We start from the raw sequence: 22,704 nt of genomic DNA, 5'->3' as shown, positions 1-22,704 counted from the left end.
AGAACAAACATACACAGATAGATAGATAGATAGATAGATAGATAGATAGATAGATAGATAGATAGATAAAACAAACAGAACAAACATAAACAGATAGATAGATAGATAGATAGAACGATGTATGGATGGATAAAACAAACAGAACAACTATAGACGGATAGATAGATAGATAGATAGATAGATAGATAGATAGATAGATAGATAGATAGATAGATAGATAGACAAAACAAACAGACAAAATTAAACATTACAAACATAACAAACATAAACAGATAGATGTCAAATATTTCGACGCAAAAGCTTTGGCGGGAACCTCCACCCCAGCCCACTCTGGAACAATGGATTCCCCCTGAACGATTTCCGGCAGCCCCTCCTTTTGTGCTCGCCGCTGTCCTGGTGGCATATTTCCGAATCCTACTATGACCAAAGCTGGGCTCATAAATATTAATTAGCTATAACGTCTGCCTTCCAACCAATGAGAATATCCCTACAGGCAGAACATCACGGTACGTAATTAATATTCATGAAACCAGCCTTCCCCGTAGTAGGATTAGCAGAGCGCGACTTGTTTTACGTGCTGACGCCAGATGTATATGAGCGCACGCGGCGGGATCTTTTTCCCCTTTTAGCGCCATCAGAGCGGGAGTCTCGCGCTGTTCACTGCGCAGTAGCATCTCCGCCTCAGACAGACCTCTACACGTCGGGTTCTCGGTAAGAACATATACCGCCGAGGGACTGAATGTCCGTGTTTATAAACGTCTTTTCGTTCATACTAGAAGATAAAATAACACTTAAGACGAGATTAAAGTCGTTAGAGTTGGATATTTAGCGCGTGAGCTAACCGTTCAGTCAGCAGCCATTGAGACAGACTCCTCCATGATGGAGATGAAAATGGCTGTTCGTTTTTTAAATATCGTTTAAATCCGAGTTTAACCGTTGAGCAACTAATCAAACTGCGTTTTTATCGTTTAAACGTTTATTTGTTGACATACTTGATTGGTTAGAGTTGTTATAAATGTTGTCTTGATCATCTTTTCTCGTGTTGGAGGATGATGATGATAGTTGGTCTGATCTGGCGGGTAAGTTTTTTTTGGGGGGGTGTCTGGTCACGTTGTCGGAAAAATGGAAATAAAACCAATTTATTTGACTAATCGGTCTTTTTTAGTGAAAGTCTGATGTGGTGAGGTAAATATGACACATGTTCGAGCACGATTAGGATAAAATGATCTGATGTGTTTACGCATGTATATACTGCTAGTTTAAATTCAGCTTAAACTAATGTTGTCATAATTAGCTGAATCACTGAATGGCTTTGGTCATTTCATAAGTTTTATCTTGTTGAGAGTAGTTGGTTATAAGGATGCTGTGCTGCTAACAGCTTTAGCCGGTGGATCTGTGGAGGAAACACGTGGTGATGTGGCCTGGCGAGAATTGACCACTGCACTGACCCGTGGATCAAATCCAAGATCATTAACCTAGTTTAAGAGTTAAGCAGATGTTTTAAATGGTAGGTTTAGGACATAGTTGGTTGGTTTGATGTTTAATTCGTCACATCTGTATGAGAGAGGGCTGGCGAGTTGCCAGAAGCTCTCTTATTGGATAGAATAATGAAGTCAATCAGCAATACAATATTTCATTTTCTCAAATTGTATTTCTGTCTAGATTATTCTTTGCAAGTGTTATGTTGCTATTGCTGACACATTTATGTGTTTTTGCATTCGAGTTTGGTCTATATTGATAGAAACATTACTAAAATATAACAATATACTGACAATATACTATCAGTAATAATAATAAAGTTGTTAAATTAACACTTTACAATAAGGTTTTGTTTAACATTAGTTAACTACATCAGTTAAAATGAACAATGAAAAATATTTCTAAAGCATTTATTAATCTTAATGTTAATCAACATTTACTAATACGAATAGTTTTATCTCTTAACATTAGTTAATTAACCTTAACTAACATGAACTAACATGAAAAAGTTGTTTTTTATTAACTAATTTTAACAAAGATGAATAGATAAGTACTGTAACTAATATATTGCTCATTTTTAGATAATATTAGTTAGCAGTGGAACCCTAATTGTTATTAGTCTTGAAGGAAAAAACTGTCAGGAAAGCCGCAATGTCAAAACATTGCATCTTAGCAAAGAGATATTGCATAGAATTGAAATTTAGAATGATGATAGGTTGTTGAAATGTGTAAATATTTAAATAAATTCTAATTTGCATATTGCTGCATGGATTATATAATTCTGCTTCATTTTAACTTGTGCATTAATTAGTGACGATAGGGGCTTCCTACAGTCGTTAAATACCAATGAATTGATTTTTTATTTTTTTTAGTTGTGGGAAGAGTCATGCACAGTCTACATTGTAGACAATATATTGCTATTTATATGAAAAAGTCTGTGGTGAATCATGGCAAAGTCTTGGAAATTTGTTGGTCATAAGGTTTGGGAACCTTACAGTGCATTGAACCTTTGCTCCCAGGTTGGATAGATTTTATAAGGTTTAAAGGCTTGCCGAAGAATGGTTATCAGAGTCTGGAGGAAACCTGCCAGGAACTTTGTCCTGGTATTGTGACGTCTAGTTGTGAAATGAGATGATCCGTTGCTGCAATTGTTCGGGAAACTCTTATATGTCTGTGTTGTCAGGTTTCAGCTGTCTGATCTTGACGCAGACAGAAAGAGGAAGAGATTAACCTTCAAATCTGTCAAGAATGGATGCTGCCAGGGCGGTATCAGGTCTTCATGTTATTGATCTTCTACAGGCGAAGAGCAGAGTAGGTTGAGAACATCCTGTCTGTAGCGATCAGCTCTTGAATGAATGAAGTTGCCGCTGGAGGTCTGGATGTGGGCGTCCGAGGCCGTGTTTGATCCGACTGGTTCATAGACGTCGCGTTTGGAGGCGTTGGAGCTGGCTCGTATGCAGGCCGGGCCCTGACAAATGGATCCAGTCAGATTCAGAGCTGAAGATAGAGGCTTCACACCTTTGATGTTTGTAGCTAATCTATCTCATAAACCCCCAGGGGTTGAGTTTCTGCCAAGTTTTCTAGCACAAGCGTGCAAGTTTCAAAACATTTGCACCACAAAATCAGCTCCGATTGGATGCTTTTGACAAATGTCCGTTATGTCAATAAACTTGTGCATATTTGCTGCCTGAATCACCCCAGCGCAGCGGGTAAACTGTCACCTGACCGATAAGGCCATCAGTGACCGAATTTGGCTTGAGGCTGTTGAACGTAATGGACAGCGTTAACATTTTTCTTTGTCTTTCCCCTCTAGGAATCAAAACGGTGAAACAACATGGCAGATCTTGACAAGTAAGTGCTTGTTTGTCTATTAAACAGCTTTTATTTTAGACTCTTGTCAGTAATGGTTTGATCAAGTGTCATTGCCCAGTTTGACAGCTTATTGGATTCACGTTCCCAGCTAAAATCCCTTTATGGCTGTTGTTTGAGCATTAAATGGCACACAAACGCCCCTCTCGGCTAAATTCTTGATTAGCCCTCACATGACCAGTGAACTGATCTGCAGTCCTAACCTCTCTCCTCCCTGTGAGAGACACAGGGGCCAGCAACATGTCCCCAGTGTGGCATCCCAAACATCTATGCAATGCTAAACATGTGTTTGCAACTCTACAGCTCGGGGTTCACTCGCTCAACACTTGTGATCCGAGCGATAGCTGCAGTACACCTGTTGTTCACCACAGGAACTTCCTGTCTTTTAAGAGAGGCGTTTATGTGATGCTGTTTCGCACGCACCTGTGCCAAAATATGATAACTGGATGGTGCAGAGTGCTTCAGGTTCTGCTTAACTTTTATTAAGCAGCATAAACTTCTTGTTGCCTATTTTTTTTAATACTAAGTCAAGCTCTTTTAACTTGAAAGAAGATCCTCATAATATGACCTCTTTTAAAAGATCTCGTAGGAGAAAGTCATGTTAACCTCAGTAAAAGCAAATGCAAGCACAATATTCAAGACTCACAAAGTTAGTTGGGTAAATGTTTAACCCCCTTTTTTGTTTTTGCTGTCTACTAGAACAGGTGCTTGAATGTTCAAAAAACAAATTTTTCTCATTTTTGACAATGTTGCAGCAACTATGGTTGTAAGTCCCATTGAACTCTATTGGTAACGACGGAACTTGCGACCATAGGGTAACGCACCCCTGTTTAGTTCCTGTCTCTATGAAGCCCCGATTGGTCGGCTGGATCAGTGTGTTTGGGGAAATGTCCCACCCCTTACCATAACAGCAAGTTTCAAGACTTTACTAACTAACTCAGCCAGGCCCCGCCCCTTTTTATCCATATACATTGGGCGGGAATTATTTAAATGGGGAGTATTGTGATGTGTTTGTTCCCGGAAGAAAATTAAAGACTATAATGGAGGCGTTGAAAATGCAACATTACACACTAAAGAAAGTTGAATGTGTTTAAAAAAAAAAAAAAAAAAAAAAAAAGAGCATAATATGACACCTTTTAATGGTATGTATTTGCAGTAAAGACCAAACTGAAATGGACCCAGCAGATATGGAGGATGTTGAAGAGGTGGAGGAAGAGGAGACTGGGGAAGACAACAGTAAAGGTATGACCTTTGAATCTTTCATGCATGTTTTCTCCTCTTTTTATGTGTAAACTAAAGGTCAACCAATAGTGAATTTTGTAATTATTAATATAAATTAAAATATATAAAAATAGCTTTTTCATCACCACTGACACTTTTTTTTTTTTTGTTGTTGTTATATGAAATGTATAATTTGCAAGAAATTGAAAGAAATCATTTTTTAAATGTGTATATATTTTAGCTTGCTCTGTTTCTTTTGCACATAACTATTTCAATAAAGTTTATATTTAAGAGCAGAGAAACATTTAAAGAACTATAAAACAAAGTATCCTCCACTGCTGGTGTGTGGTCATTCACAAAGGAGTTAAAATCTATCACCACTGATGTTTACTGTTTACCAATAGTGCCTTAAAGCAGCTGTGTGCCGATTAATCTGTAAAAACGACATATTGGTTGAGTGTTACTACCATTCGAGAGGACAGGTCCACTTTGGGTATTTGCATTACAAATCATCACAACCAGACCAGGTTTGTGTCATACATTGCAATGATGTCTGATTCTTGAAACTATAAAGCAAATATGTAACAATCAAAAACAATTATAAAATTGTTTTATCACAAAAGGTGTGAAAAGTAGGTAGGTACAAGAGGAACTTTATTTAAAGAATCATCTCTTCCTTTCAGGAAGATTCTTGAACCAATTTGCTAAAATGAATTTGAATTCCCAGCACTTCCTCCATCATTGAGCTTCTAGTGTCTTTGTTTAAAGTCTCTTTGCTGTATTCTTCACTAGGCTGCTGTGGAGGAAAACTAAATGAGACTGTCATGGATCTTATCGCTGACACGCACACTGTCAGTCGGTCGCAGTCATTAAGAAGAGGCTGTGCTCGGTTTTGCACTGGCACTTTTTGTGTTGGGTAACGTGATATCAATCAGTAACCTCACTGACCTTAGCTGTGTTTAGCAGCTGGACCGTCGGGCAGAGTATTAGTGCAGCTGAAAGCGTGTTTAATATAAAATAAAATGGTCATTAGATGTGCGCTCGCTTTCTAAAGATTGCTGCGCTGTCGCACTGACCTCGCCTCTGCTCGCCATTTTATTTTTGGAATGAAAAGAGCATCTTTTTTTTGACCCTTGGTGAAGGTGCCCTAGTTCTGAGAGAGTTGTTGATTGGATAATATGGGTATCAGACTCCACCCCTTGTCATTGTTTGGTCATTTAACAGCTATGTTTGTTTGCTCTGATTTTAGCACGTCAGCTGACGATGCAGATGATGCAGAACCCCCAGATTCTTGCGGCGCTGCAGGAGCGGTTGGACGGACTCGTGGGATCTCCCTCAGGGTACATGGAGAGGTACGTGTGAACGCACCCACTGTTACGCAGAGCGCAACTTCAAATAGCTCCCTTGTTTCTCATTGGCTGCATCTGATTTCCCTACTTTGCTAACACTGAGTGAATTAAATGTTTCTAATTTTGGGCACATCCTGTTCCTGCTACCTTGCATCACGGTTGGAAATTAACTGAGGCTTGGCATGCCATCAAAATTTATGAAAATGCCACAAATTCTAGATCTGGGGGCTAATTAATTAATTAATTTATTTATTTATAGTTTTTTGAAGAGATATATATATATATATATATATATATATATATATATATATATATATATATATATATATATATATATATATATATATATATATATATATATATATATATATATATATATATATATATACAATTTACAATTTACAAATGTGATGTTTGTATGTAATATTGAGGAAGTTAAGGTTTAGACAATATTTCACACCAGAGGAACGTTTTTAATAGTTCCTATAATTATTGGCGGAAGTACCTGTTTTTTGCCGTGTTTGCACGCCATGAACTGGGAACGATTTTAGGAATGCCTTTTGGGGAACTAAATTAGCTCCTACATCAGAGTAGGGTCTAACCCAGGACAAGAAGAACTACCAGTAATATAAGTGGGCATTGATTCACCAAACGAATGCCATACAAAAGTGGCATCTGCCATTTTTAAAAAGCCATGTAAACACAGTAAACCGCAAACTAACTCCACAAATTAACTCCACAAACATAGTAAACAGCAATAAGACAAACCTACAGAAAGCTAATGTTAATGACAGAGAGAAGAGGAGATTTTGTTGGAGAGTTTGTCTCTTAGCCCTCCTTTTTGCTCTTTCAATTACATAACTTATACCTCTGCTTTCCATCTCCATTATCATGAAACCCACGACACACAACAAAAACACAGCTCTGATCGTGGCGTCACCCCTTAAATGATCACCCAGCACTTGAAATTATTCTTTATAAACAGCTTGAACTAGAGGGTCATCAATTTAATATCTGGTTTTGTTAAGTACCTGATTGTTTGTTTATACCCGTAGCAGAATAGGCCTTTTAAGGATGACACAAGTTTTTAACACTGGGAGAAGATTGTCAAAACTATCATTGAAGCATGTTTTATTAGATTTTGCTGGCTTTAACCGTGTGAAAAACCTGTTTTATTTACTTTTGAAGGAGTTTTTAACAAAGTTAAACCAAATATGGTTTTGGAGTTTTTAGCAAAAATAATTTTTTAAATCTGATGTAGTTTTATCATTTTTTTTTCTCGCCATGAAAATAGCCACAGAAGCTATTCAACCAGTAAAATGGCCCTAGGGGAAAATTTAGTTATCGGGGGACCGCCCTGGTGGCTAGTTACTATAACTGAGTTCCTATAACTACCCAGTGCGAAGGCGTCTAATGTCAATATTGTCTGTTTTTGCTCTTTTACAAATGATAATGATTCCAAACAAATCCACAGCAGTCTCGAAGCAACAAATGGTGGTGTTTCAGTACTCATTGTATCCGGCTGATTTTGATTTGGTTGGTAGCATCCCTATAGTGTCTTATTATTGTAGTTGAATTTCATTAAATGTAAGAATTTGGCATAAAAGATGATGCATACATTTATTAAGGTAAAAATTATCCTTGTAAAGGGAAAAAATTGGAAATTTATGTAAAAGTTTATTTCTGTCACTCGCTTTCTTGCTCGCTCCTTACATAAGTATAATTCTGAGTCATTCATGAATCACCAGTTGTGTGTCATTTGCCCCTTGTGTCCTAATGTTGTTTTGGTTTCCGCGCAGCTTACCAAAGGTGGTGAAGAGACGCGTTAATGCCCTTAAGAACCTCCAGGTCAAATGCGCCCACATCGAAGCAAAGTTTTACGAAGAAGTCCACGAACTGGAGCGAAAATACGCCGCTTTGTATCAGCCTCTCTTCGACAAGGTGAGACCCGTTCCTGCTGTCCATTTCTTTCCTCCAGAATGATTAACACTGGTTGTATTCTTGAAAAAGGTGCAGTTTAAGATGAAACTACTTGCTGTTGTGCACTAGAAGATAGTACAGTATGTTAAAGCAGTTATATTGACCTGCTGCTTCAGCGTTTCCAACTGCAGCAAACACCAGAGTGTTCTCCAGTGCTGAGATCCTGTGGGTCAATCAAGGACACAAGAGACAAACAGCAGCCAAAGAGATGTCTTACAGAAAATAAAACCTGAGCTGTAGCTGTTTATCCTCTTGTAGCACTTTCTCTCTCTCCCTGTGGAGTTGTGATGTCTGAGAGGCTCAATTAAAAGTCGGGGTCCTTTCTGTTCATTTTGAAGCCTGTGAACATGGCTTTAGTTGCAGAAAATTAAAATTTTACAGTACAAATATCAGCATAAAGTTTACACTTTATTCTAGCCAATTACAGTGTTATTTTAGTATCATACTACACACACACACACATTGTATTTTGTTTTAGTTAACAATAATAACCCTGCTTGGATATAATGGTTCTTTAAATGAACTATGTATTGGTTAATGGAAGTTTTGACACTTAAAAATGCATTTGACCATTTGTGTTTTTAGCGGAGTGATATCGTGAGAGCAGCGTACGAACCCACAGATGAGGAGTGCGAGTGGAAACAAGATGAAGAGGAAGAGCTGACAGTAAGTAAGCAGGTACAGGTGATCCATACCTGCATGCTCTTCAAATGCCACCTCATATAATTCTTGTATAATGATGTATTCGGTCATAACTTGGCTCTGTCTGGCACTTTATCAGGAGGAAATGAAGGAAAAGGCCAAAGTGGAGGAAGAGAAGAAAGACGAGGAAAAGGAAGACCCTAAAGGAATCCCAGAATTCTGGCTCACAGTTTTCAAGAACGTCGACCTTCTCAGTGAAATGTTGCAGGTAGGGAGAGAACAGCCAAATGTGGGCTCACAAGGGAGTGGTTGTGACCGTAGTAGTGTTCAAAAGCAGGTCGTGTAACATGGGTATTTACAGTGAGTGATTTCTCTTTGGAAAATGTAGGTCTGGTCCTTTGCTGCCATCTAGTGATGTGAAAGTGCACCTTGCAGCCTTTTTAGCTAATTATACAGGCATCATGAAACTGCAGTTGCATCCAACTTTCATAGTATGACTCTTTCCTTCCAAGTATTCGGTTTCTCTTAGGAATTAAAATATAATTTGATTATCACAGTTTTATTAGAACATGGATCTTAGGCTAGTTAATCAGGGATATTATTGCTTATATATGTAACTTTTATTTATTTATTTACTATATTTTTGTGTATATAACTTTTATTTGGGGTTAAGTAAAGAAATAAATAAAAATAAATAAAAATATACATAATAAATAAAAATAAATGAATATGCAAACTACCTTAAAGAAATGTTTTTATTTATTGATTCAAAGCAACATTTCTCATTTTCATTTAGTTTAACTAAAACTGAAATAAAAATGAATAAAAGCTACATGGACTAAAGGCAAAAAAAGGAAATCTTTAACTATAAAATGATAGTGGAAAATTAGAAAACTAATTCAAAATATTAAATAGAATCACTGTGGTTAATGGCACTTGCATCCACAATCTTCATTATAATAATTTGCTCTTTTATTAACACAAATACATAAGATTAATTGAAATTTTTTTCCTCTACAGGAACATGATGAACCAATCCTCAAGCACTTACAAGATATTAAAGTCAAATTCTCTGATGCCGGCCAGCCAATGGTGAGCCTGAAAGTTGTTGTCTTCTGTGTGACGTCTTAATCTCACAGATCACTCACTGTTTTGTGTGTTTGGTCTCTTTCCAGAGTTTCACATTAGAGTTCCACTTTGAGCCCAATGATTTCTTTACAAACACAGTCCTGACAAAGACCTACAAAATGAGATCTGAGCCAGATGAGTCCGATCCCTTCTCATTCGACGGGCCAGAGATCATGGGCTGCACAGGGTACGGCTCAACTTTAGACTTTTACTCCATTGAGGGCATCATATGCCATTGTTCACCTGTGAGTCTGGAGACTGAATATCTTTGTTTTCAGATGCACGATCGACTGGAGTAAGGGCAAGAATGTCACACTGAAAACCATTAAGAAGAAACAGAAACATAAGGGACGTGGCACAGTTAGGACGGTCACCAAGACGGTCCCCAATGATTCATTCTTCAACTTTTTCTCTCCACCTGAAGGTAGAAAATCCTCAACTATATAGCATTTATAATAGTTAAACGGAGAATAGTATTTGCTGATAATGACACGGCCTGAACTTTCTTTTCTTTACATTTCTTTTCAGTTCCAGAAAGTGGTGAACTGGTGAGTAATTTATTTTTCTCTCTAGCCATGAACCTAATGAACATTTTGTCACTTTGTTCTAAATTTGGATGCATACAGAAAAGGTTCTTTATTGTCATAGATGTTAAAATTCATGGAACCATCAATGGAATCTTTCCATCAACAAAATTCTTTAGAATTTTAAAATGTTTTGTACACTCAGTAAGTTCTTTTTAGAACTGTTTACTGAAAGATTCTTTGGGAACCAAAAATGGTTCTTCTGTAGCATCATGACGAAACATAAAATATTTTTAAGCATTCATGCATGATGATTCAGCTTGGTGAATAATCTTTTTTTTTTTCCAGTAAACATGAAATCTTTAGGTTCTAGATCAGTGTCTGATGGTTTGTTTTTGCTGTGTTCAGGACGAGGACTCAGAGGCTGTGTTAGCAGCAGATTTTGAGATTGGTCACTTCATTCGCGAGCGCATTGTTCCCAGGGCGGTCCTGTACTTCACTGGGGAGGCCATCGAAGATGACGACGATGACGTGAGTGAACGAGACGCATCCTTTGTCATGTAGTGAAATGCTTTATTTCCAAACATCTGACCTGTGTTTCTGTTGTGGTTGCCAGTATGACGAGGAGGGAGAGGAAGCTGACGATGAGGTTAGTCTTCATTGATTTGACTTGTTTTTAATCATCTTAACGCCCTCGACTGTTTGTAAACTGTGTTTGTAATTTGCAGGAGGGTGAAGAGGAGGCCGACGAGGAAAACGATCCAGACTATGAGCCCAAGGTAAGAGTCCAGATGTCCATCAGTGTTCCTCACGGCAGTCTGATACTGAGATCTCAACATACAGAATACATACTGTCACCTCCACTCATGCATCTCCGCCTCTCTCGCCCTCAAATGCTAATTCTCCTGGCAAAAATCATATTCTTTACGATTTATTATTTTCTAATTTATTCACTGACATCTTTGGTACATTCAAGAAAGAAATGCAGTTGAGAACACGATATTGTTTTCTTGCCGAGTAGATGAATGACTGCAGTGTTGGTGTCATCTCTGTTTGGCTGTCAGTGTGGGAGTGTTCAGACCTTTAACCCTGATTTATAATTGATACAGTGCAGCTCTAAAACTACATGCGACAATGCTGAAAATAAGCTGCCCTATAGGGTCAATTTGCACAGTCCTTTTCCCATTTTTCACTGAATCTGAGCATAGATGAGTAATGCATCAGCTTGCCCAAATGGTTCAGGATGGGAATTGTAATGGATGGTTTTCCTCTGGCATAGGGCTGTGACGGTGGCAAATTTTTACTATCGCGGTGGTAAATCACCAACAACCGCCGGTGTTGCAGTGATTGAAAGGGGAACTGCACTCTGCTGCCACATGCACGGGAGCGCACTCACCACCTACTGGACAGGGGTGGGAATTACAGTTACAAGCTACATAATCTGTCAAAATGACGGACGGGCTGCAGATATTTTCTGTCACTTCTAAAAAAAAAAAAAAAAAAATTCCATCAATGACGGAAAATTTTTGATTAACGCGACCTCTGAGATTTTTACTTTTATTTATATATATATATATATATATATATATATATATATATATATATATATATATATATATATATATATATATATATATATATATATATATATATATATATATATATAATATAAAATATATAGCCATGATATACAAATGTCACACTACCACCGGTGGCGCGGTTGTCATGCCTACCGTCACAGCCCTATTCTGGCATTACTTGATATTAGTGCTGTCAAATTGATTTATCGCATTTAACATAAATTTAAAAAAATATATATAATATAATATTTTATGTGTGTGTACACACATATATTATGTAGGGCTGGGTATCGATTCAGATTTTTCTTTTCCAATTCACAAGATCTCGATTTTATTTTTGATTCAATGTTTCAATTTTCACTGGCCCCACCACAAAAAAAGTAAAAAATGAATAATAGTTATTGTTTTAATTGTTTTTGACCTATGTAATCTTGTTTTGTAATAAGGTTATGACACCCAATATTTTAGATACCAGTGAAATTTAACAATTCTCGATTCCATTTGGTACCACAGTAAAACTACAAACTGATATGAATTTCAAAGATTATTAAAGACAAGCAAACGATCAATAATAAAAAAAAACAAGCAATAGCACAAAAAAATAAATACAATAGAACAAAGATACAAATGAAATAATCATTGATTTTAAAGTTTTCCAGATCGGTCTAACAGTAGTTTTCAGGTACAGAAATTGAATAAAGTAATCAAATGTAAAATAACACTGCATGTAATCTTCACAGTACCAATTAAATAAAGGTTAATCCTTAAAGTTATTCAGTGATGAGCAGGGAGTGATTTTCTGTCTTTCGTAGTTTGATTAACATTAAAAAAAACATAGACAGCAGCAGGAATATTGGGTTTCTGTCGCTTTCTCTACTGCTTACTCAAGCCATAACCGACTGTTTACTTGAATACTCGCAAAGGCAGGCAGTTTGAGAACTTTTTGAACTTATCAGTTTAGGCTCAAGGAGACGTGAAAGAGAATTTTATTATTTCACGCTGTCTGAGATGTGCAGCTGTGTGTGTGTGCACGCAACTTCTCACACAGCGCACACAAGTTCTCTTTCGCTTGAATTCTTAAATTGGCAAGGCTTGAAAATGCATGCAAATGATACGTTTTCAGGCCATGCAGCGCTGGCCCGATTGGGACACTGACAGTTCCTTCAACTGTCCGGAACGACTTTCACACTGAAAGGCGCAGCTGTATGTTCAACCAAATCACTGTTCTGGATGAGATGGAAGCATCACTGCACGTTTATCTTCTCGGCACCCGAGGCCTTTTTCACCAACATCCGTCAGCATGTTAAAGTCCCGCCCGTGCATCTCATCTTTTCTCAATGCATGCACTTGACTAATCAAACATCACTGTAGAGTCGTTTAGATTAGGACAATATTGACTGTTGTAAACGACGTCATAATTAACATGTTAACTTTTCAAGCACTTTGGCACCTTGTGAGTTCCTCTCTAAATTTCTCCTCACTAGGTATAAGTGATGTCTGTAGTAACCCTGCCCTGGTAGGTAACGCTCATGAATCAGTGTGTCCCTCCCCGACCCTCCTGTTGCGTTTTGAATCCCTTCCCATCATGCCACCCCATCCCTACACTAATTCACTAACACGCTCAGCTGTTGTGCTTGTTTTCCCACTCTTTAACCATCGTGAGTTGGCATTAGCATTTGTATTGTTTCTGTATGTTGAAGCATCTGGTTTGCTCTCCAAATTAAACCCTGATTTGACTTGTTCCCTGCTGGAGTCTCTTTTCACGCTGAGTGTGGAAAAGACCGGCCGCACTTGTTCTGTCATGCCATTGGTGGAACCCAGTGTCAGTCATTGCTGTGCCATTCCTGGGGCCCTATGAATTTTTTTTTTTCTTTTTTTTTTTTCTCCATTTTAATAAAGTAAATCACGAAACTTGTACAATTTAAGGGCTTAAAGTTAAATTAGTTTAATTCCCTATGATATCAGTAATATTTTTCACCCCAAATTGTTATTTTTTCCCCCAATTCTGTTCCATTTTAATTATTCTGGATCCAATTTAATAATTAAATCATGATACTTATACAATTTAATAGTTAAAAAAAAAAAAGTTGAACAATTTACTTTAATACCTTACTTTAATATTATTAATAATAATATTTCAAAATGTATAACCTGAATGTATTTGATATTTTCTATCTTATGTTAAGTTGAAATGTTTTATATAATAATGCAAATTTTACGGATTATGATATTGACCTTTTGTGTTTGTCATGTAAATAGCCATGAGGCTAGCATGGTGTAAAAAACTTAATAAACAATTAATGCCTGATGAAATCAGAATTTGGGAAAAAATAAAATGGAAAATAAAACGGTTACATTTTAATGATTCTGGATCCATTTTTAATGATTAAATTAAATCGTGATACTTACACAATTTAATAGTTCAAAAATAGTTTAACACATTACTTTAATGCAATTTATAATCAGTTTTGTTTTTCTCCCCAAATTCTATTTTATTATTTTTTCCAAAATTCTGTTCCATTTTAATTAGTCTGGATTCTGTTTTAATGGATTAATTAAATTAATAATCAAAAAGCATGTCTAATCAATTTATATATTTTTTTTTTAAATAATAGGAACTTATTATTTTGTTTTTAATTTTTCTAGAATTATGGTTTAACAAAGTTATCAAATATGTGAAGATATAAATTAAGGTTTAATTAAAATAAAATGTATGTATTTTAGAAAAAGTGCTGCACAACAAAATTGCTGTACTGTAAAATTTAAAACATGGAAGAAAAATGTAATTTATTCTGTAAATATTACTTTGAGAAATGCATTCTACTGTACAGTAGTAAAGTGTTCCTGCCACGATTTCAAGTTAAACCTTAGTTTAATTTTCACGGGTTGTCATGAAGACCATTTGAATTTCTGTGTATATGGTGTGATGATAAAACTTGTAAAGTTATACTGGAAACTCAGTCCGCATCATGGAAATCATAGGGCCCTACGTCCCTCAGTTTGTCGCCGTGTGTTTTTTTTTTTTTTTTTTTTTTTTGCTTTTACAATTGAAGTGCGTTTCATGTGCATGAAAAGTAACTCTCCCTCATTTTCTGGTGCTTTACAGAAGGATGCTAACCCCCCAGAGGAGTGCAAACAGCAGTGATGGCGGCGCCCGCCTCCTTCAGGATCCCCTACACTGTAACGGCTTCAAACAAACATAGTTACTTACCGCCTTACAATGTTTTGTATTTTTCTTGGTAGAAATAATTGAAAAAAATAAATAAAAGGGTTTCAAGATTTTTGTTACAAAAAAAAGAAAAACAACTCCTATCAGGAGCCGTTGCTCATGACGCATAGTATTTTATTAGACCGGTTTCTTTCTTTCGTCCCCCCCCTTTTTTTCTTTCTTTTTTTTTTTTTTTTCTTTTTCTCTGTATAAATGGTTAGAATGCAGAAAATCCCTCAAAGCATGACACTTGTTTCTTCACTGCTAAACTAGTTGGGTTCTCGTGAAGTCTTTTGTATTGCTCTTAGACAACAGCTGTGGAAAGACTGTCCAGTTTACAGGGAAAGTGATTCCTTTACGCTCTTGAGCAACCAAAGCGGTGGCGTCTCTGCGGCAGGGTGGCACAAAGGTGCTCGTTCATTCAGTTTAAACCCCCCCCCCCCCGTGTGTAATCAGGCTAAATCAGTTCTCGGTTAAAACATTCCACAGAAGCGTCCCACTATTTCCGCTAGACTTTTGCGATCCTTCAAAGTTGCTGTTTTCCGTCGGTGGTGACTGATGTACATTCCACATCTGTGAGGAGGTAGACGCTCTGCTGCATGACTGTTGTTGTTTTTTTCCTATGAGCACTTTGTACTTTTTGTCATGTATTAGTAGCGTCTCCAATGTCAATTAGACCAAGCGCTTGACGTTAAACTGGCTTGCCGTTATTCAGGTGGGTTCTCTGCTCCATGCATCTCTCCAGAATGCACTTACAACGATCCCAACCACCTCATTGGAGGATTAGACTTAGAATGCGAGAGCCTGATTTGGAGGAGCCAGTTCTAGTTGGTCTCTGATTGGTTGGTTTCTGAGCTCGGCCCTGAGTGATGTTTGTTGAGGAGTCTGTGGTGACACGCCACCCTCTGTTTGGCAGGCCTATCACTGTGAAGGGGTGCGACCGACTGCGTGTGTGTTTGTGTGTGATTGTGTGTGTGTGTGCACTCAGAGGAAGGTCTTTGACGTCTCCTCTCACTCGTAGCGCAGCCCAGCAGGTCTGAAGCAGATAGAGCAATATTTTCACTCAGAAACCCCAAACGCCGCAGTATCCCGTGTCTCGTAGCCCCGGCTCTGTGCACATATCTAGCGCCGAGCGTCTGGGTCATCGATTAGTTCTGTCTGAGGAGCGGTTGAAGCAGCAGGGGTCTTTCTGGTTCCCCTCAGCAGCTGTTGTCAAAGCAAAATGCCATGCTACAAAATACTAATGTACTCAATAACTGTACGTGGATGTATATTCATGAAAAATAAATTGGTAAAATGTGCAAGCCTTGGTCTATTTCTTTGCATGTAGTGTTTAAAAGTGTTTTTTTTTTTTTTTTTTTTTCTCCAATATTTTTGTGTATGGATTTAGCAATATGGCAATCTTAGAAGTTTAACCAATGCATTTATGTTGTAATTTAAAGGTTATGATGCTCTGGCAGTTTTTGTGAATGTATGTAATCATTCATTGACTCCACTAGGCGGCAGCGTTGAGTTTAAATTCCCTGAAGTAATTCAGTTTGACCACTCAAAATAATCAATTTTAACATGCAGTCATTTAAGTAATCAAATAGGCCTTTTACTTATTAGAAACTATAAATAACTTCTAACAAATAAACCATATTTGCTTAATGTTCCAAGCAAGATTATCTCACTTCATGGTTTAAATCAGTAATGGAAGAGAAAAAAGTATATTGGTCAATGACGTGACGGGTCATTATTTTGTCCAAAGGCCTTAACAATGGTAAAATAATGGTAAAAAAAAAAACAAAGATATCTCACATACTTTGGATGTTGTTGTACAACTAGATCTTTTATTGAATCCAAAAGGTTTTAATTATATTTTGCTACATATAAAGATATTTTAAAGATTTTGAAGTGTCAAAAGGTCATTCGGTTTAACCGTCCAAAGGCCATACAGCCATTTTGTTATTTTATTAAAATATCTTTAATGTTGTGTGTGTGTGTTTTTATATATATATATATATATATATATATATATATATATATATATATATATATATATATATATATATATATATATATACAGTCCCCTCCAAAAGTATTGGAACAGTGAGGACTATTCCTTTATTTTTTCTGTAGACTGAAAACATTTGGGTTTGACATCAAACAATTTATATGAGACAAAGATCAACATTTCAGCTTTTATTTCCAGGTATTTACATCTGGATCTGATACACAACTTAGAAGATATAACCTTTTGTTTGAACCCACCCATTTCTCATGTGACCAAAAGTATTGGAACATGTGACTGACAGGTGTGTTTTGTTGCCCTGGTGTGTCCTATTACATTGATTATTCAAACAATAAATGGCACTAAATGTCTGCACTCAGTTTCAGATTTGGGTTTTGCCTGTGCAGACTGCTTTTATAGTTAGACGTGTAACCAACATGAAAACCAGAGAGCTGTCTATGGGTGAAAAACAAGCAATTGTGAAGCTGAGAGAAGATGGAAAATTAATCAGAGCCATTGCACAAACATTGACCATAGCAAGTACAACCATTTGGAATGTCCTGAAGAAGAAAGAAACCACTGGTGTACTAAGTAACAGACCTCGAATGGGTAGACCAAGAAAAACATCAGCTGTTGACGACAGAAACGTGAGAGCTGTAAAGAAAGACCCTAAAACAACTGTTAGTGACATCAGCAACAACCTCAAGAGGGCAGGAGTGAAGGTATCACAGTCTACTGTCCGCAGAAGACTTCATGAACAAAAGTACAGAGGCTACACCAGAAGATGCAAACCTCTCATTAGCAAGAAGAATAAGAAGGCCAGGCTGGAATTTGCCAAAAACTACAGAGACAAGCCTCAAACATTCTGGGGCAAAGTTTTATGGACTGATGAGACAAAGATTAACCTCTACCAAAGTGATGGAAAGGCTAAAGTTTGGAGAAAAAAAGGATCTGCTCATGACCCCAAACATACAAGCTCATCTGTGAAACACGGTGGAGGTAATGTCATGGCTTGGGCTTGCATGGCTTCTTCTGGGACGGGCTCATTGATCTTCATTGATGATGTAACACATGATGGCAGCAGCAAAATGAACTCTGAAGTGTACAGAAACATTTTGTCTGCCAATTTACAGAAAAATGCAACCAAACTGATTGGGAGATCCTTCATCATGCAGCAAGATAATGACCCAAATCACAGTGCCAAAGCAACAAAGGAGTTCATCAGGGGCAAAAAGTGGAAGGTTTTAGACTGGCCAAGTCAATCTCCAGACTTAAACCCTATAGAGCATGCATTTTACCTGCTAAAAAAGAGACTGAAGGGAGTAACCCCCCAAAACAAACAACAACTGAAAGAGGCTGCAGTGGAAGCCTGGAAAAGCATTACAAAAGAAGAATGCAAAAGTTTGGTGATGTCAATGGGTCATAGGCTTGATGCAGTTATTGCAAGCAAAGGATTTTCAACTAAATATTAAGTCTTATTCACTTTAATCTATTTTAAGTTAATCTGTTCCAATACTTTTGGTCACATGAGAAATGGGTGGGTTCAAACAAAAGGTTATATCTTCTAAGTTGTGTATCAGATCCAGAATATATATATATATATATATATATATATATATATATATATATATATATATATATATATATATATATATATATATATATATATATATATATATATATATATATATATATATATATATATATATAAATTCTTGCATGATTTTATAACATATCAACATAGTGCAACATGGTATTAAAATTATGTGTATGTCATTGTTTTGTTATGAAAAAGAATGTCCGAAAAATGAATTTCATTGATGTCATTCGGAGTAACCAATATAAAGGGACCATTCTGGATCAAGTCATGCTGTCAATATCATGTGACAGGATGTGACCTCATTCAGACACCTGCACAGGACCACATGGTCAAAAAGCAAAGTAACTAACTCTTTCAAATATTTGAAAAATCCATGTTTTCACTTGCTCATACGCATGTCCTGAAACATCAGGTCATTCGGTGCAACCGCTATAAAACATGGAAAATGATGTAATGTTTTAAAAACTTGTACTAAATATAAAATATTTGATTGTTCTTTTGCTAGATATCAGCCTGTTAGCACTGTTTGAAAATATCATTTGGTATAACCAAGTGTCATTTGGTAAAATTTTGGTTAAACCAAATGACTTTTTGGTGACAAATTTTGTCCATCTTGTGAAAAATGACAAAAGCAGTGCTAATTGAATATAAAAAATACATAATGTCATTGTTAACACTTAATAAAACTTCAAAATTAATTAATTAATTAATCCATTAATTATTTATTTTTACACATTTAAAAACCTTATTCATCAATGACCCATATATATATATTTACAAAAGTATTTTAGGACAGTTTTATATCTAAATTTTACATGTTAATTTTTATAGTTATATATTTTTATACTCTTTATAATCATTTAATATAGGTTATCTGTATTAACCGTTTAATCTGAAATTTCACATTTTAATGTTAATGCATTTCATGTTTCGTTATTAACATTGTAATTGAATACTTATACAGATAATAGTTTATTTAATCGCTTATACTTAAAATATTTCCATTTTGTTATGTTTTACATAAAGCTTTACAGATTTTATGCATTTGTAATATCTCTTTATAAATGTTCGCATTAAATTACATAATTGCCACAAATGTTGCCTAGGTAGGCGCCTCGGCTGGTTTTGAGACACAGTCCATCCATGATGAACTCGATTGTGTGTGCGCGTGCTGATGTTGCTGAGTTGAGCGCGCGTGCTTCACTCATGCAGTGGGCGGTCCGCGCGTGAAAGAAAACCCCCGTGCGCGCTCTGTCCCCGATCATCACAGTCCTCGCAGACCCGGGACATCCGTCCGTCCGCCTACCTAACCCCAATCCCAACCCGAAACCCCAGACCCTCACAGGCTCGTTTCATGCGCGATCTGAGGCGATGCTGGACTCCGGTGGCGGCGCGCGCGTGCTGAAGGAGGGCGCGCTGGAGAAGCGCAGCGACGGGCTGCTGCAGCTGTGGAAGAAGAAGCGCTGCGTGCTGACCGAGGACGGACTGATGCTTCACCCACCCAAACACCACCACCACCATCACCCCGACACCGGCTGCAAGGTGAAGGAGCTGCACTTCGCCAACATGAAGACGGTGGACTGCGTGGAGCGCAAGGGGAAGTACGTGTACTTCACGGTGGTGATGTCTGAGGGCCGAGAGATCGACTTCAGGTGCCCGCAGGACGAGGGCTGGAACGCGGAGATCACGCTCCAGATGGTCCAGTACAAGAACCGCCAGGCGATCCTGGCCGTCAAGTCCAGCCGGCAGAAGCAGCAGCAGCTGCTGGTGGTCTCCTCGCAGAAGATGGTCCGAAACGCGCAGTAGGACGCCGGATAGCCGCGGAGCCTCTCCGGAGGGCTCGAGAACAAGAGACGTTCCCGTGTGAAAGCGGGACTCGATGCGCATTACAGCAGAGAGGAGCTCGCGGACGTCGGTTCGGTGTCACCTTGTGCACTTGGACGCGCGCACAGACGCTCTTCATGCATTGAAAGACATCACTGCTGAATTACCATCATAAACGAGCCGGGAATATCTCCTCAGAGACTGTTAGGGAGGCCGGGGCAAGTTGTCACATTGAGGTTTTGATTGAAAAACTATTTGTATGAACGCTCCTATTGTCTCGCAGTGGTTATGCGTGTTGCTTTCAAGCATCTGGTCTTAAATTAGGGTATATATATATATTAATTAATCATTTGGTAATCTGTAAAATCACGCTTGGATCTATTAAGGTGAGAGTGAACTGATTGCATTCTCCAAAAATGCCAGGTTGGGGCAAGTTGTCACATTATGTAATGAATTAAAATCTGTTGGTCAAAATGACCTAATTTGTGTTTCAGAATTACTTAGTGTCAAAAAAATGGAATGTTGCTATTGTGACAACATGCCCCACTATATATTATGTTAAATGAACTGTCTTTTCTGGGTAGTAATGGTGTAAATGTCCCTATGATTTCTGAAGCAAATACTTTAAAGTCTGTATTTATACAGAAACTGGCTGAAAATACCCGGAGTAAAAGGTGTGACAACTAGCCCCGGTCTCTCTTATATGTTTATTGGTTGTAAATGTGAAATGCCTTTAGTGCATCATCATCATCATCATCCGTCTGTCTGTTTTGAACAGAAATGCCACCATCACTTTCCATTTCAGCGCAGTTTCATTTGTCAGTCTCGTGCGGCTCTGGACGTGTAATCAATATCTTCCGGGGGACCTGAAAGGCCAATTTGTTACGCTCCAGGTCGCAGTCTGCATGTGCGGTGCAGGGATTTTAAAGAGACCACCTGAGAGTCACAACACCGCCTTGCAGTGTCACACATCCAGAAAACTCCTGAAATCCAGTGATCCTGTCAGATCCACCACCATCATTTATGATCTCTGATGCTCGACCAGTGGAGATGCTCTCAGCGTTTAATGTGCCCATGCGTTCGATTAGATATTTATTTGTACATATATTTTGTAACAGTCATTTGCATATCTGAATGTTGGGTTATGTCTCTTTAAGTACACTTGCTGCATCTCAGAATAAGCTTTTGATTTTCGTTTTTTGTTATTTGTGTAACTGGTTTGAATGGAAGATCCAACGCTGGTTTTGAAGGTACATTGTTGGTTCTACTTTTTGTTGTTATTCAAACCAAAGAATGTACTTCACCGTTGTCTAAACATTTCATTGGGTGGATCTACATCATGTTGACTTGACGTAACTCTTAGGGGCCGTTCACACAGAGCACGTCTTTGCATCGAAAAATGCGAATGCATAGCCTCCTTGTTAGAGCACCTGCCTCCTATGCCAGCGTAACCGGGTTCGAGTCCCGCTTAGGGCGGTTCAAACAGGAGGGGTTACATTTACATAGAAAAACAATGGAAAAGTAGCGCATTCTGTGTGAACGGCCCCTTAAGGTTCATTAATTTTAACTAAGAAAGTTGACTGTGCCATTGACCTCAGTCAGTGTAGATGCCATAATTGATGCAATGAAAATGTGATGTGCAGTTTTCCATTTTGTTCCACTGGAAATGGCAAAAACACTTGGTAAAGTCTCATATGTCTTCTTTTCACAGCCCCGTTTTCATTCCCGCCAAATTAAACGTGGCCTCTATCCTGACTGAGGATGTTGATCTGTGTATTCCGATCAATAGTGCATTACATAAAACTTTTCTCAGTCGAATGCACAGTGACAGAAATGAACTGGATGTTGTTGATTCATCAGAAATGCCAGACGATCTGCTGTCGAGTCCTGCGTGTGACTGAATTGTTGTTTGCTTTGTGTGAAAATGACATTTTTTGATGGAACGGCATCGTTCCTTAAGCTGATCTGAATGCCACTTTCATACCTTTGAAATATACATTCCATTTCAAATGAATGTTGCATCTTTGTCTTTGCTTAGTGCTGTGATTTTGGGGATTTCGTGGTACAGAATGAACAATGTTCGGCCAGAAACATTACACACATGCAAATGTCAACACATCAACACTTACTACACTCTAAAAACAACCCAAGTTGGGGTGAAAATAGACAAACCCAGCGGTTGGGTTAAATGTTTGCCAAACCTGCTGTGTAGTTTTATTGAACTCAACTATTGTTTAAAAATGACTATATGGCTGGTTTAAAATTAACCCAAAATAGGATGGAAATTAAAAATCGGACACAAAATTA

The 22,704-nt window shown here is 37.7% G+C and overlaps 2 protein-coding genes across 4 annotated transcripts; both read left to right on the top strand.

Moving 5' to 3' along the window:
* Positions 1-563: 563 nt before the first annotated feature.
* On the top strand, positions 564-16,284 carry nap1l1 (nucleosome assembly protein 1-like 1). 3 transcript variants are annotated; one of them, XM_048154785.1, is made up of 16 exons: positions 564-711; positions 3,293-3,330; positions 4,505-4,590; positions 5,819-5,921; positions 7,718-7,859; positions 8,484-8,576; positions 8,680-8,808; positions 9,561-9,632; positions 9,716-9,855; positions 9,947-10,092; positions 10,197-10,216; positions 10,601-10,723; positions 10,809-10,841; positions 10,921-10,971; positions 13,257-13,288; positions 14,879-16,284. In XM_048154785.1, the coding sequence occupies exons 2-15, from the start codon at positions 3,314-3,316 to the stop codon at positions 13,260-13,262; spliced, it is 1,161 nt and encodes a 386-aa protein (XP_048010742.1). In that variant the 5' UTR covers positions 564-711; positions 3,293-3,313; the 3' UTR covers positions 13,263-13,288; positions 14,879-16,284. The 3 variants fall into 3 exon arrangements, with proteins under 3 accessions (XP_048010742.1, XP_048010740.1, XP_048010741.1); XM_048154783.1 differs by lacking the exon at positions 13,257-13,288 and having other exon boundaries at positions 565-711; XM_048154784.1 differs by lacking the exon at positions 13,257-13,288 and having other exon boundaries at positions 566-711; positions 8,484-8,564.
* Positions 16,285-19,613: 3,329 nt separating this feature from the next.
* Positions 19,614-22,411, top strand: phlda1 (pleckstrin homology-like domain, family A, member 1). Its single transcript, XM_048154816.1, has one exon. The coding sequence runs from the start codon at positions 19,945-19,947 to the stop codon at positions 20,377-20,379; it is 435 nt and encodes a 144-aa protein (XP_048010773.1). The 5' UTR covers positions 19,614-19,944; the 3' UTR covers positions 20,380-22,411.
* Positions 22,412-22,704: the final 293 nt, after the last annotated feature.

This window comes from Megalobrama amblycephala, linkage group LG14 (assembly GCF_018812025.1).
Source record: "Megalobrama amblycephala isolate DHTTF-2021 linkage group LG14, ASM1881202v1, whole genome shotgun sequence".
NCBI classification, from domain to species: Eukaryota; Metazoa; Chordata; class Actinopteri; order Cypriniformes; family Xenocyprididae; genus Megalobrama; species Megalobrama amblycephala.
Note: the sequence above shows the minus strand (reverse complement) of the source record. Positions and strands in the feature narration are given on the sequence as shown.